Source organism: Molossus molossus, unplaced genomic scaffold (assembly GCF_014108415.1).
Source record: "Molossus molossus isolate mMolMol1 unplaced genomic scaffold, mMolMol1.p scaffold_m16_p_22, whole genome shotgun sequence".
In the NCBI taxonomy this organism is placed as follows: domain Eukaryota; kingdom Metazoa; phylum Chordata; class Mammalia; order Chiroptera; family Molossidae; genus Molossus; species Molossus molossus.
In genome coordinates this window covers 34502281-34517780 of record NW_023425358.1, presented here as the reverse complement: position 1 = coordinate 34517780, position 15500 = coordinate 34502281, and the positions used below count along the sequence as shown (strand labels likewise).

Sequence of the window (15500 nt, the reverse complement as noted above, 5' to 3'; positions counted from 1 at the left end):
TGCTTTTAGAATAGGTTTGTGCTACCACTGTGCTAGGTGGGAGATGCGTCCAAGAAGGAGGCAGGTGGGGTCCCTGCGCCCCCAGGGCTCCCAGTCTGGTGAGAGCAAAGGCAACAGTAAAATAATGTGATAAGCATGGGGCGGGGGGGGGGGGGGGGGGGGAGAGAAGATAGCTAAATTGGTTTCAGGAGGATATGAGTTTTGGAGAGGAAGAGGGCTGGCAGGGAAAAGTGCCCAGGATGGAGAAATCAGCATATGCAAAGGCCTGGGGGAGAGAAAGTAAGTTTATTCAAATAACTTGAAGTAGTGCTGGTTGTTCAGACTTTGAAGGAGCCCGACGGTGGGGAGGATGCTGGAGAGCAGAGCAGGGTTCATCTCAGGCAGGCTGCACCTCGAGGGAAAACTATATTTCTCCAGTCCACAGCTAGTTAGGGTCCTGATGTCCCGGAGCTTGACTTCATTTTATTATGATTATTTTTATTAAAAATGTTTTTTTTTCCTTTATTGATTTTAGAGAGAAAATGAGAGGGAGAAAGAGATAGGAACATCAGTGAGAGAGAACATTGATTGGCCGCCTCCAGCACGCCCCCCACTGGGGATCAGGCCCATAACCTGGGCATGTGCCCTGACCAGGAGTCGAACCAGCAACCTCTTCGTGCATGGGTCGACACTCAACCACTGAGCCACACCAGCCGGCTTTGACTTCATTCTAATGAAGACACATAATTTCCTGGCCACCATGTTATAGAACATGGGTCATTCAATCTTCATACAACTCTTATACGTTTGATAATATGACACCCATTTTACAGATGAGACAACTGAGACTGGACGCCTGGTTAAGGTCGCAGAGCTCATGATGTTTGGGAATTAAATGTTGCTTTATGCAAATGCTTCTGTTGTAGCAGTTCCTTTTACATGAGGTAATGTATGTAAAAGCTTTTTTGTAATAGAGCCATGTAAACATGAGGCATTATTAGTGTTCACTCCATAGCATTCAGGGAGCCCAGGAAGGGGCAATAATGAACGTCCAAAGGCCCAAGGGCCTCTCTTAAAATTCGCCCTCTGGGGCACCTCCAGATATTATCTTCTGCCAAGTAGAGAGTTTGTTTCTCAGAAGTTGCAAGATGTGGGAGGTTAAAAAAAAAAAAAAATCAGCACCAACAACTACAAAAACTCCCTCAGTAGCCTGAACACAAAGAGTCTGAATTTTGAACAAAGGGCAGGGTGAGACCCAAAAGTAAATGCTGACACATCCTCTCTCCAGCTGTGAACTGGGGTCTGAGGGCGGCAGCAAAGGTCATCTGTCTCCACTTCTTTGCGCAGGAAATGCAATTCAATCCTCGCAGTGACTGATGGCTCTGCAAGATTAATGGAATCGTCCCCAACCCTGGACTCTGTTCTGACAGCACAGAAAGTTAATCACGCCCCCACCCCTTACTAAGCAAGGTCAGCTGATTCCTCATTTTAAAAGTTGAAAACCTTTCTCCCAGAAATGTGTCCCCAGGTGCCCCTTTGCAAGGCGAAACTCTGCCTTCTGGGGTGAGATTCGAAGGTGGCCCTTGAAGGTCTGGGGATCTTTCTAGACTTTTCATCTGTCCTTACATCTTTCAAAATAAAAATTAATGTAAAGGGCATGCAGGTCTCTGAAAGGGTTAACTGCCAGCCCTGCTGTCCGGCCCTTGGGGATTGGCAACCAATGACCATTTAGCATGATGAAGTAATTTTTGGATTTTGATTTCCATTGGTTAACACACTTGTCCATCAATCCAAAGATGCAAGTTTTGAAAGTATCTTTGAACTTTCATTACTGGCTTCCTGGCATTAACCCTTTAAAAAAACTCACCTGTTGTTTGCAAGTTTCCTTCCAATGCTCACACAGAGGAAGAGAGATGAGAAAATGTAGAACTCTAGACACAAATTTAAGTCTTCTCTAAATGACCAAAGCTATGTGTAATTCTGCTCTTTCTTACCCTGATACTTCAATCTACAAGGGACTGAGGAATGGAAAAACAAAGAAGGTCTTTGGGAATTCCAATAGTTTTAATAGAGATAGTGTTGTCTGTTGTTCCTCAAAGTATTATTTAAATTGCAAAAGTAATACAAATTATGGCAAAACCCTAAGGTTTGGCAAGGCCAGGTACTGGAGGCAGAAGTCCTTGTTATATTTTCTATTCCTTTCTTTACGATTGAACTACTTGATAAATTTAAAAGGGCACAATGGTTGTAAAAATGCAAATAATAGCCCTGGCCGGTTTGGCTTAGCAGTTAGAGCCTTGGCCCGTGGACCAGAGAGACCTGGGTTTGGTTCCCCCCCTCCCCCCCAAGGGCATGTACCTTGGTTGCAGTTTGTCCCTGGCCCTGGTTGGGGTCGAGTGGGTGGCAACCACTTGATGTGCCTCTGTCACAAAGATGTTTCTCTCTCTCTCTTCCTCCTGCTCTATCTGAAGATAAATGCAAAAATGCCCTTGGGTGAGAATAAAAAAAAATTTTTTTTAATGCAAATAATATTTAAGTATAGTTTATATAATCCTTTCAGAAAATTTCTCCCTTCCTCAGAAATGATCAAACAATGGTTTGCTGCTCCATTACAGTTTTTTGTCTTTCTTATTTATACATTACCTATAGGTAGTTTGTTTTAGCATAAATAGAATCAACATACATGTTATTCTGACTTCTTTTTCCTTTTTAAAAAAAAATTTTTTTCTTTATTGATTTTTAGAGAGAGGAAGGGAGAGGGAGAGAAAGATGGAAACATCGATGAAAGAGAACATCAATTGCCACCTTTTGCATGCCCCTCACTGGGGATCAGGCCCACAACCTGGGCATGTGCCCCGACTGGTAATTGAACTGGCGACCTCTTGGTGCATGGGTCAATGCTCAACCAATGAGACACACTAGCTGGGCTCCTTTTTTTTTTTTTTTTTTAATCCTCACCTGAGGTTTTTCTCTTTATCTTCAGATAGAGTAAGAGGGAGGGAGGAAGGAAGGGAGAGAGAAACACTGATGTGAGAGGGACACATCGACTGGTTGCCTCCTGCATGACCCCTACCAGGGCTGGGGACAAACTGCAACTGAGGTATGTGCCCTTGACTGGAATTGAACCTGTAACTCATTACTCATTGGTCCGTGGGTCGACACTCTAACCACTGAACCAAACTGACCAGGGCCCTAGGACATGTTTTTAGAGAGAGAGGGAGGGAGAGAGAGAGAAACATTGATGTGAGAGGGAAACACTGGTTGCCTCCCATGCATGCCAGACCAGGATCAAACCTGAAACCTGGGCATATGCCCTGACCAGGAATGAACCGCCACCTTTTGGTGTATTGGAGACGCTCCAACCAGCTGATCCACACGGGCTAGAGCTTTTCCCCATTTTTTCTGGTCCCCGGGCCAACACTCTAACTGCTGAGCCAAACCGGCCAGGGCCTTTTCCCCATTTTTTTACTATTTCTTTCCAAAGAAAATTCTGTGCATATGAAATATATGTAAATGTAGATATATCCCCTCGCTTAACATACTAGTCAGCACAATTAAGTATTAGTATTCTGCACCTTGCTTTGTTATAAAGCTATGAAATCATTCCATATCAGTATATATAGAGCTATATTATTCTTTTTCATGATTTAATAACACTTCATTGAGCACACAAAGGGTCCAAGAATTATTTAGTTAATACTTTTTAAAAATAATTTTTCTTGCCCTGGCTGGTTTGGCTCAGTTGTTAGAGTGTCGGCCTGCGATCCAGAGAGACCCGGGTTCGGTTCCCACTAAGGGCACATACCTCGGTTGCAGTTTGTCCCCGGCTCTGGTTGGGTCGTGTGGGTGGCAGCCACTTGATGTGTCCCTTTCATGTCGATGTTTCTTTCTCTCTCTCTCTTCCTCTCTCTCCCATTCTATCTGAACAATAAATAAATATAAATAAAAATAAAATAATTTTTCTTTATTGATTTTAGAGAGAGAGAAACATCCATGAGAGAGAACATAGATTGGCCACTTCCTGCATGTCCCCCACTGGGGATCCGGTCCACAACCTGGACATGTGCCCTGACCAGGAATTGAACCAGAGACCTCTTGGTGCATGGATGAACGCTCAACCCCTGAGCCACACCAGCCGGACTGGTCCAAGAATTATTTAACCAGTCCCCCAACTTTTATATCATTTTCCGTCTTTTTCTGTTATAACCAGGGCTACAATGGATTGCATCTTTGTGTTTGAGTCTATCAGTAGAAAACATATCAAGAAGTGTTTATCCAGTTCTAAGGCTTCCTGCCGCATCCCCACTTACCTATCCTTGAGAAGATTGTCAGATCCAGGCAGGTAGGACAGTCTCTTCTCTGACTTCTCCAGGTGCCTACAGTGCCATGCTCTTGGCAGGTACTCAGAGTGAGTGGTTTCAGGGCTAACACTGCAAACATTCACACCTTACCAGATGGCCCGATCCAGGAAATCTTCGAAGCTACCCTGGGACCCTCCCCCCCTCCCATCATTACAATACTTCGTTTTCTTCATTCCACAAATATTTCCAGAAGGTTGATATGGGGACACAGTGCCAAATCAGACCGCGAGGCAGCCCGGTAGGTGAGTTCTGACAAATTCTGGAAAACACTCTAAGGTTGCACTGTCCAATAAGGTAGATGCTAGTGACATATAACTGTTTGAATTGAATGAGAATTAAGTAAAATTTAACATTCAGTTCCTTACTTCCACTATCCATGTCTCAAGTGCTCAATGGCCACACATGGCTAGAGGCTCCTGTACTGGCGCAGACATAAACCATCTCTGCCGTGCTCTAGGGACAACCCTGGAAGGGGGCATAGTGGTAAAGCCTGTGGGTCCTGGATTCAAGTTCTGTCTTTGTATTCCACAGCTGTAAAATTTGGGCAAGTAGCCTGACTTCTCTTTGAGCCTCAGCTATAAAAGTGGGGAACTGCCCTGGCCTGTTTGGTTTGGCTCAGCAGTTACAGTTTGGCCCTCCGACCAAAGGGTCGCGGGTTCAATTCCGGTCAAGGGCGCGTACCCCAGTTTTGGTTTGTCCCTGGCCCTAGTCGGCCTCATGGGGGAGGCAACCAGTCGATATGTCCCTCTCAGGTTGTGTTTCTCTCTCTCTGTCTCTCCCTCCCTCCTACTCTATCTGAAGATAAATAGAAAAATATCCTTCCGGTGAGGATTAAAAAAAAAAAAAAAAAAGTGGGGCATTACAGACGCTCCTTCCTAGACCTTTGATGAGGATTCAGAGAGGTAGCAAAGGCAAGTGGCTTTGCTCAAAGATATATATGATAAGCTCTCCAAAATCAGGAGCTATTGTAATTATATACACATATGACAACTGCTTCCATTTCGAACAGTTTGGAAATCCTGAATTCCGAGTCTTCCATCCAGTACCAGCCCTCCCTCCCTAACTCCGCTGGGAAGCTGGTGGGCCACTCCCTGCCCGGCCTGGAGTATGTCCACAATGGGAGCTGGTTCTTCTATACCCCCTGTCTTAAAGCACAGAGCTGCTCAATCAGCCTTTGATGAATGAAGAAATGAATGAATGGGGCCAACACAGGATCTGACTGGGCCTTTTGTAAGAATAAGCAGGAGGGTCCAGGAAGTCATTATTATGATGTTTCAAATACAACTGGCCTGGTCTTTTTTTTCCTGCAAGAAAAAGTACCTCTCTTGGAGAATTACCTTAATCTTCCCTCTCTCACCTACTGCCCACTCCTCTGGGACAATTAGCCAACACCAGGAGCTTAAGGGTCTTGGCCCAAAATAACCTCCTCCCCCACTTTGAGCAAATGCCTGGAATTCTTTCAACAGGAGGACAAAGCCTTTCATCTGCCAATTACTGATAAAGAGAAAATGCAAATATCGCTGGGGAAGGTGATCCATCAAGGGCTCAACATTTATTGAGTGACCACTTAGGACCAGGCTTCAGAGTAGGCATTCTGGGGGAGTCAGAGGGGCGCAAACTCCCGCCTGGCCCATTCTTCTCTCTGGTCTTCAGCTTCCTCAGTTTGTAAAGGGAGGGGATTAAATTGGATGACTACTCTACTCTTTCCCACTCTGACAGGCCAGGAACTCCTCACTGGGTGATATATGGATTTAATTGTTTTACCCTAAGGTGCCTGTCATCGGATCTCTTCCTGACACCAGATTTTGGGGACACCATGAGGCCACACGGGGAGAGACAAGGGTCTTTAGGAGGAAAGAATTAAGATCAAGTCTTCTATTTCAGTTTTCCTTTATTCCATTTAACTCACTTTTCATGACCCTCCAGGCCATGCGCCCTCCTTTGAACATGTTTATTTCATTATGTAGGAGCAGTAAAGATGGTCAGTATCTGAAAAATCACGTGGCTCTGGTTTGAGCCCCAGCAACCCCACTTAGAAGCTGTGTGATCTCAGGTGAGGGGCTTTGCCTTTCTAAGGCACAGTTTCCTCATTTGCAAAATGAGAAAGAACAAGACTGTTTCCCTTAAAAGGTGTTGTGAGAGAGAAGGACAATAAAATGGTCCCTGGTTTTTGACAGAGGCAGAAGGCAAAACCCTTCTCACTCCCACTAAGTCAACGTGAAACAATTTTTGAGGTTTGCCAGCTAGTGGACTTGGATGAAAACAAACTTCTAAGAAGTCTTTGGTGGAGGTGGGGGGAGAATAGAAAAAGGTAGGACAGGAAACTTCAAGGTGAGTGAGGGGGAAGCTGTCTCTCAGGGTGACCAATAGGAGCTGATGGTTCACATCCGATCTCTGATGGGGAAGCCACTTCCTCTCCCCACGTCTGTCTGATTGCTGTTTTGACATGGGGGTGACAGGAGGGCAGAGCCATCATCCAGATTCATAACTTCTTCCAGCCTCAGTTTCCTTATCTGCAAAATGCCCTGCTCCAACTGTCACTCAAGGTGAATGGCAGAAAATACATATTAAAAGAATGGGAAGTATTTTTACAATGCCTACTCTAAGCATCTATAAGGTTCCTTTATTTATTCAAGTCCCAGTGCCGTGTCATCTGATTGTGATCTTTACCCCCCAGATCAGGCCTAGTTGGACTAAAGGAATGTTTAGGGCCAGCTTTTCTCACAACCAAAGTCGACCTGACTGTTCATGTAGGATTCCAGTTTTGGGGGTGGTCCCAGCGAACCGAAGAGGTGGACAGGAAAGCATATGCAGATCTAACGATACTCCATCTGTACAGAGGGCGCCCATACCTCCGCCAAGAAGCCCTATCGGATTAATCAAGGGGCGCCCCGAGTTCCTCGTGCCGTCTCAGAGCGCCTTGCATCTTTCCGCAGACTTTCCTCTTAGAAATGGCCAGTCAAGGCTTACCCTCCGCCTGTTTGCCAGCTGTGTCAGGAGGCGCCAGATCCAATTCTCGGCATTTCACTCCTGAGCCTCTATTTCCTCCTGTTGGCGAGCGCATGGACCTTTAAAAAAAGTCCAACTTCTGTTCCAGGGCTCAGCGCCTAGCAAAGCAAAGGACTCCACAGACGCGGGCCGAATGAATGAATGAAAGGCAACATCTTCCGGTCAGCTCGGGTCTGAAAAGGCTCTGGTCTGGCTGTATTTCCTGTACGTGTGTGTATGTTTGTGTATCTCCATATCTTTTGAGTCCGGGAGTTTAAGTTATGCAAATCGTACAGGTATGGAGCTGCGCTAATTTCTTTCTGCGCCCCCAAATTCTTCCTCCTTATGGTAGGTCCGCATATGGGGGTCTAGGAGGATCGTCCCCACCCAAAAAGAAAAGATTTGCAGCAGCAAAAAAATATATTAAAAAATGCTTTGAATTTCTGTCGGCCCCGTGGGTAACGGGGTGGGGTGGCTGAAGGAAGAGGGAGAGGGGAAGCCCATGGGCAACGGGGGCAGGGATTGAGCTGGGGGGGTCGTCTTTTGGGGTGCCAAACCCAGGGGCTCTTACGCCGGCAAGCTCGGCTTGCATTTCCGTGCCTCCCGCTGAGGCCAGCCGTGCAAATCTGCACCTCCCTCCCTACCCCCTCCTCCTTTCTCCCTCTCTGCCCCGCCATCTCCGGGATGCGCCCTCCGTCTGCAACTCAGCCCTCCAAAAGTCAGCTCTGCACACAACTCCCCGGCGGCGGCGGCGCCTGCGTGCAGAGGCACACTCGTGACCCAACAACAAAACAGCGATGCCAGGGCGCTAACGGCGCCCGGTGCCTCCCGGGCGCCCTCCCCGCCCCAAACCTGCTCAGGCCACCGCCCCCGCCCCCCCGACACCCCCTCCGGTCCCAGGCCGAGTGCACCCCCCCCAACCCCTAGCCGAGCCGCGGGCTCAGAGCGCGATCGGCAACAATGTTTACGTTCCGGGGATTATGACGTCGACGCCTCCCCCCCACAACTGCTGAAAATGGTTTCCTAGGACTTTGCAAACGGATCTGCTTAAGTGTTGGTGCAAAACTTTGTAGATCTCCGGTCTGGCTTGCTTTATTTATTTATTTTTTGGTTTGTTTTCTTTGGTCTTCTCTCCTTACCCCCTCCGCCAAAATGCAGGGGGCAGGAGTGTTGACAATTAATTGGTGAACTCTCCTAAAAAAATGGAGGCAGAGAAAGACTCTGGAAGAAGATTGGTGTGTAGCTTTTTTTTTTCCCCCCCAAATCTGTATCTGATATATGATAGATCTATTTTTGTTGTTGTTGTTTCTTGCTGCCTTTTCTTTCTTTTTCTGTATTTTGCTAGAGGACCGGAAAAAAAATATAATAAATTGCATGCAAAAGGAAGCCAGCAGCTTACTCCTCCAGTCCCTTGTGAGGCTCAGAGTCTCAGACACTTAAGTGGCGAGGTGGTAGCGGGGAAAGGCGTGGAAGAGGGCTGAGCGGGTTCGGGGTTCGCCCGGAATCTGGGGGGCTGCGGGGCCGGGCGCCGGGCGGTGGAGGGAGGAGGCAGAGGATGCGGGGAGTGGCGGGGGAGTCTCCTTAGGAAGTGAGTGTGCGCGCGCGCTTGTGGGGAGATGAGGCAGCTGCTGGTGCGTTTTGGGGTCTCGGATGGGAGCTTTGTGGCGGGCGGTCTGCCTCTCCCCCACCTAAGCCCAGAACCCCCCTCCCACCTCTTCTTCTTGCACTGGAGGGCGGTCGGCGGGGGCGGCTGGGGTCTCAGCCCTTTCATTTCAGCTTTCCAGCTTCCCCGGTAGGTCGGGGGCGGCTCCAGGCTTAGAAATGCCGCCGGCCCCGGGTTCCGGCTTCCCGGCTCTGCCGCCGCGGCCGCCGGGGCTGCTGTTAGCGCCAAGCCGGGCGCCGCCGCGGCTCCACCCGGGGCCTACAAATGCCCCGCTAGCCCGTGCGCGGAGCCCCCTTCGCGGGTTACGTAACCAGGCTCCCGGCTGAGTGGACAAAACTCAACACCTCTCGTGGGTGGGGGGCAAGCGAGAGCCCCCAGATGTCCCTTCCACGGCCTCCAAAGATGCAGGAGGGGCATGCTCTGCACAGGGCGCAGCCAGACACGGGGGGTGCGGCCCCTCTCGTTATCCCGATTTTCAGCATCTTTGGCATTTGCGCAAAGTTGCTCGGGTCGCAGTGGTGGGGTGCAGGGGGCGCGCGGCTTCTGCACCTGTTCGACCTGGGCCCTGAGTAAGAGGCGACCCCCAGGTACCCCAGTAACGTCCCGGGCTCTCTGGCTTGGGTCCCCGCAGCGCCCGATTGACCGCCAGAGGTACGACGAGAACGAAGACGTGTCGGACGTGGAGGAGATCGTTAGTGTCCGCGGCTTCAGCCTGGAGGAGAAGCTGCGCAGCCAGCTGTACCAGGGCGACTTCGTGCACGCCATGGAGGGCAAAGGTGAGGCGCCCCCTCCTCCAGCCGCCCTCCAGCCGCGGACCCAAGCGCACGTGGGGAGGGAGCTGCCGGTGGCTGGGTTCGTATTTCGCGCCCGCGTCCCCCATTCCAGGGGATCCGGTGACGAAACGAGGCCGAGCATTGGGGGGGGGGGCGGGTAGTGAGGGAGGAGGGCAGGCTGGAACCGGGGCCCGGCAGGAGCCTAGGCCCGGCCCGCGCCCACCACCAGCCTCAGGGTGGGCAGAGCCAGGGGTCCGGCCGACAGAGGGACCTGGGGACGGACGGACGAACGAACGGACAGACGGAGGGAAGGCGGATGCGCCGCGGTCTACCCTTCCCGGAGCTGGCCCAGCTCCTGCGCTGCCAGGCTGGAGTCAGACTAGGGCGAGCCCCCCCATCCCAGCCTGGAGCCTCCCAAACTCGGTGTTATTTCGGGCCCTGCCAGTTAGGAGCTGGCGCTGAAGGGATCACTGACTGAACGGCCTCCTCAGGCCTGGGCTCTATGGAACCCCATCATCTGGTAGGCTGTGCCAGATTGGAGCAGGGTTCCTGTAACCTCTAAATTGTTGGCTGGAGCCCCCACTTAAGCCTGAGGCCTCTAGCCCTGCAGCCCTGACAGTCTGAAGTGAGGGATGGGGACAAGGGGGCTGATCCTGCCACAGGCTTAAGGCTGAGTTCCCTGTCCCCTGGCACTTTCAAGTGGACTTGGGTCACCCCTCTAGGACACCAGGTTTCTTCCGGGGCCTGAGACCTTGAGAGCTCTGTCCCTCTTGAAGGCCCTTCCAGTTTAAAGTAGAAGTTGGGGAGGCCTTTAGGATTTGGGGGTGCCACCCCAGTCTGGTGCTAGGAAGGTGTCTGGGAATGTCCTCTGGGCATTGGGGTGATGTGATCCTCTGGCTTGGGTCTGAGGCCTCCAGAGGTCCTGTGGGGTTGGTATTTTAAGTTGCCCTGCCTACGTGGGCATCTCTCTCTCTCTGCACTTCTGGGGTTTATAAGTTCACCCCCCCTTTCAGATGTTCAAGTTTCCTTTATATTACCCCATTTCCATTTTGCTTATTCCCCCATCCCCCTTGGAAAACCCTTCCATCCCTCAGTGAGCTGATAACTGAGAAGCGCCCCCCCCCCCCAGGTTCCGCTTGAGTGGCTGGCCTGTGGGGTTAGCTTCTAGAAGAGACCGTCCAGGCTTTGCATTTTTGAAGTTTCTCTTTTGTGCCCACTGTTTCCTGGGGCGCTGGGCTTCCGTGGTAGGGGGTAGCTGTGGGGGGAGGGAAGAAGAAGTTTCTTCCAGCCTGCCCGGTCTTTCAGGGCGTCATTGCACAGTCCAGAAACTTCATTTAAATTTCCTTAGCACAGATGAGATTTTAATTCCTCTCCTTTCTTCACCCTTGTATGGAGGAGTTGGCAGATCCTATGAGGAAACAATATGCAAACTCTTCCTAGTCATTTGTGAGGAATGCTCTGCCCAGGATCTCCGAGTTTTCTCAGGCTCATTTGAGGAAGCTGAAGCTGACCCTGGGGGCGGGCTTTGGGCTTTGGGGGGCAGGGGTTCCAACAAGGGAGATTCCCTTAAATCTGCTGTCCAGGCTTCTTTCAAAGGATAAGGCCCGAGGGTTTTGGTAGTTAATTCAGATCTGGCCCCAAAACTCGGTGGGGAGGAGCTGAGAAACAAGGAGCCCTTAGCTTGGATTCAAAATAGAAGCTTCTTAAACTTCTCTGCCTTTAAATCCTTAGGAATCCCCATTCACTCTGAGCCCCTGGGGATCTGAGCTGCTAAGGTCAGGGCTTTCCCCAGCTCTGGTTTTGTTCTCTCCCTCTCTGAGCAGAGCTGCCTGGGTCTCCTCCCCCTCCGGGCTGCCCTGGGGAACTGTTTCCCTGGGGCAGGGGCTTCTGTGACTGCCTCCCTTCTGACCCACCAGGGAGGCCTTGTGCCCTGGTGGGTTTGCTTCCGTTACCTGAGGATTTGGGGCTGTGAGGGTGTATCTCAGCCTCCCTCACCTCCATAGTTAGGGTAAGGATTTGGGGGTCTGCTCTCGACACACCCCAGATCGGAAACTGCTGTGAGCATTCATTCTATGGGCCTCTCCATGTCCCCTTCGCCTGCGGAGTATCCCTCTCGGTTATCCAGTTGGAGTGAGTATTGTGATGGCTACAGCAGAATTTCACTGTTAAAGACGACAAAGCTGTGCCCAGTTCCCTAGTTATTTTGGCACCAAATACACAGTTTCCAGGGAAACCGACTTTTCCCCCCTCCCCTTCACTATACAGGATATTACAATAAGATCTTCCCTGATGCTCAGCTACAATGAGAACCCTCCTCCCAGCCTCCTCTCTGGGCCTTCAGATCCTCCCAGGTGGCATTCTTCAATTTTGCAGTCCTTTTACTTTCTGAACTCAGCTTGGGATGCATTTCTCTGTCTCTCTTTCTCAGCACTAGCCGAGGCTCCTTCTGTGTAGGGCTCTTTCATGAGTCTCCCTCCCCAACCCTCACCAGCCTTGGGCTGTTCATTGACAAGTTCTGACCCGTGGGGCATGCCGGGAATGACTGAGTAGGCAGAGGAGCTGACAGTTGGCATGGCTTCTCTTGGGCTTCGCCTAATCCATTTCCCTGTCACTTTCCAGGGAGCTTTTGCCCTCGAGCTCGTGTCTGCCTCGAGTATAACCCCTGCCCCTTCCTCCATCATTTTTCTTCCCCTAACCAATTGATTGTGCTTCATTTGCTCCGTCATGACTTCACCAGCTTGTTTTAATTCCAATATCCAAACAGATTTCAACTATGAGTACGTGCAGAGAGAAGCTCTCAGGGTTCCCCTGATATTTCGAGAAAAGGATGGACTGGGAATTAAGTAAGTTGCTGAAACTAATCGCTTTCCCCACATCTCTCTCCTTAACACAGTGTATCGCTCGGGATGGATTTCTTATAGACGGCCCCACGTCTCATCACTGGGAAGGCGCCTTCCTTCTATCGGGGCGATATAGTGTCTCCTTTTCAGGACCTGACAAGGGAAAAATTCTCTAAAGACTGGTCTTTTTTCGGAGAATTTGGGCAAAGAGGGTATAGGAGACTTCAACAGTGTTGACTTTCCCCCAGATCCACCCCAGTTAACGAGCAGTAACTTTCTAAAGAGAGTGTCCCCCCCCGCCCCACCAAAAATAGGAAACTGAGGCAGGGCCCGGGCTGCAAAGAAATGGGCCAGCCTCTGGACCCCGAGGAAGGGCACCTGGCCGCGTATTTCTGCTCAGACTCTGACTGTGTGGGAATGGGTCCTTTTCTGTGGGGTGCGGTTCCTAGGATGCTAGGCCCCCGTCTCCCCTTTCTCAGCCTGCCCCAGCACCTGCCTTCTCACTGGGTCTTGTTTGGTTTGCGTTTTCTTAGAGATCTGTCAGAGCTCCAGGTGGGGAGACATCTGGGAGGCAGGCTGGAAGAACAGGTGTCCGCCCCTTGGGCAGGGGTGGGGAGAAGGCTGAGGGCGTCATCTCAGCCTGCTGCTCTTCCCAGCATCTGCGGCTGCCAGACTTGCTCAGGAGTCTCATTCCTATGGATAGAAACGAAACCTGCAGCATCATTGTTAATTAATAGCGAATGCCGCCATAATCGTTACAGCCGCGTTACCGTATCCCTGGAGTTGGTATGGTGAATGTGCCTTTTTCCTCTCTGAACTTACGGGGGTCCCTCCCACCCTCCATACAACTCCTTATACAGAGTGTTTTCTAGAGGGGGACACACAGAGGGGTTCCCACCTTAAAAGCAACGGGTATTTGAATGCCCAGCCCTGGCTCTTACCCTTGACACCACACTTCAGTCTTCCTTGGAAACGTGGGTGAGCAGTGGCCGTCGCTTCTTTTCTGTGGCAGTGCTGGATTCAGGTGTCGGGGGAGTGTGCAGGTTTGGTTTGCCCACTGGGGTGAGGAAGGGCTCAGCGGCGACCCTCCCTTGAAGCATCAGCTGGTCGATCACCCTCCCTCTGGATTATCTCAGTTTGGGTTCCCAAAATGAGAGCAAGGAACCCCCTTGGAAAAATGTCCCCCTTGCCCCCAGAGTTGGGTCTAACTCTATGGTTTCTGGCGTCTCACCAAAGTTTGCCCCTCATTTTTCAGGATGCCTGACCCTGACTTCACAGTCCGAGATGTCAAACTCCTAGTGGGTAAGTTGCTGGCTGTGTGTATGGCTCAGAGATGCTGAAGTAGAGAGGAGGAGACGGAAGGAGACCTGACCACCTGCCTGTTTAGGTTTTAACTGCCTCTGATAACAGAGTCCCCGAGGGAGGAGGCAGGAGCGGGAGCAGGTGTGAGCTGCAACCATGTCATTGTGGGGAATAGGTCAGATTGCAAAGTCCTAAGTAGCCGGATCAGAGGGTGTTTGTCAGTGCACAGCTGGACGAGGCCAGCTTGGACTCTAGCCTGCAGTTTGGGTGTCAGCCATGCAATCTTAGATCTCTCCTTTGCGTTTGCTTGTGAGTTGCAGGATAAACACTGCGTGCTTCGTGACCCCTGAAAGAGTTTCCAGGGAAGGGATCAATCATTCTTTCCTGCTTCCTCAGGGTTCTAGGCAGGTCTGGGGCGGGGCTGGCCACGGAGTGCCCAGCAAATGCCTATGAATACCCTGAACACCTGCAGGGTGGCGGCTCCCGACCAGGTGGCAGGAGGCATTGCAGATTTCACAGGGAGTCGTTCGATAAATCCGTTTTGTCCAGAGTGTTTCTCAAGTAGCTCCTACATGGCAGGGAAGTTCAGAGCTATGAACGTGACAGGCGAGATCCCTGCCCTCTTGTTGGAGTGACGGGTAACAAAGATGTCAGCAGTTTTTATGTATTTATTTATTTATTCTCCTCACCTGAGGACACCTCTCCATTTCTTGTTCAGATGGAGTGGGAGGGAGAGAGAAAGAGAAACATCGACGTGAAAGGGACACATCGAGTGGCTGCCACCCGCACGACTAACCAGGGCCGGGGACAAACTGCAACCGAGGTACGTGCCCTTAGCGGGAACCGAACCTGGGTCCCTCTGGACCACAGGCCGACGCTCTAACCGCTGAGCCAAACCGGCCAGGGCAAAAAGATACATATTTTTAAAAACCGCTGACTGCCCTGGACGGTTTGGCTCAGCGGTTAGAGCGTTGGCTCGTGGACCAAAGAGTCCCGGGTTCGGTTCCGGCCAAGGGCACGTGCCTCGGTTGCAGTTTATCCCCGGCCCTGGTTGGGGTCCTGTGGGAGGCAACCAGTCGATGTGTCTCTCTCACATGGATGTTTCTCTCTCTCTCTTCCTCCCTCCCGCTCTATCTGAAGATAAATGGAAAAATATCCTCGAGTGAGGATTAAAAAAAAAAAGTATCTTTTTGAAGGGTGATAAAGGCTATGAAAAAGTAAAGCAGGGTAATGGGATGGAGTGTGATAGAGTTTTATTATTTTATTTTTATTGTATTTATTGATTGTATTGATTGACTTTAGAGAGAGATGAAAGGGGAGAGAGACAGAAACATCGATTTGTGATTTCACTTATTTATGCATTCATTGGTTGATTCTTGTGCGTGCCCTGACCGGGGCTTGAACCTGCAACCTTGGCGTATTGGGATGATGCTCTAAGCAACTGAGCTACCCAGCCAGAGCCTACAATGGTGTTTTAGATGGGGGTGCTCAGGGAGGGCCTGGAGGGGTAGCGTGAGGACAATTGGACAGAGATATGACTGATGAGAAGCCAGCTGTGGCAAAGAACATTCCAGATTGTGGGAGGAGCAGGGGC

At 50.6% G+C, this 15500-nt stretch overlaps 1 protein-coding gene across 6 annotated transcripts in view; it reads left to right on the top strand.

Annotated features, from left to right (window-relative positions):
• The first annotated feature begins 8359 nt into the window (after positions 1 to 8359).
• Positions 8360 to 15500, top strand: part of KDM2B (lysine demethylase 2B) — a 103213-nt gene continuing 96072 nt past the window's right edge. For 4 of the 6 annotated variants that reach the window (XM_036276334.1, XM_036276331.1, XM_036276333.1 and 1 more), the window contains exons 1-4: positions 8360 to 8563; positions 9623 to 9767; positions 12529 to 12607; positions 13860 to 13906. In XM_036276334.1, coding sequence (XP_036132227.1) covers positions 8531 to 8563; positions 9623 to 9767; positions 12529 to 12607; positions 13860 to 13906 — 304 coding nt within the window. In that variant the 5' untranslated portion in view covers positions 8360 to 8530. Of the gene's footprint in view, positions 8564 to 8923; positions 8960 to 9622; positions 9768 to 12528; positions 12608 to 13859; positions 13907 to 15500 lie in introns of those variants that run through there. The other 2 variants (XM_036276335.1, XM_036276332.1) reach the window with 1 other exon arrangement.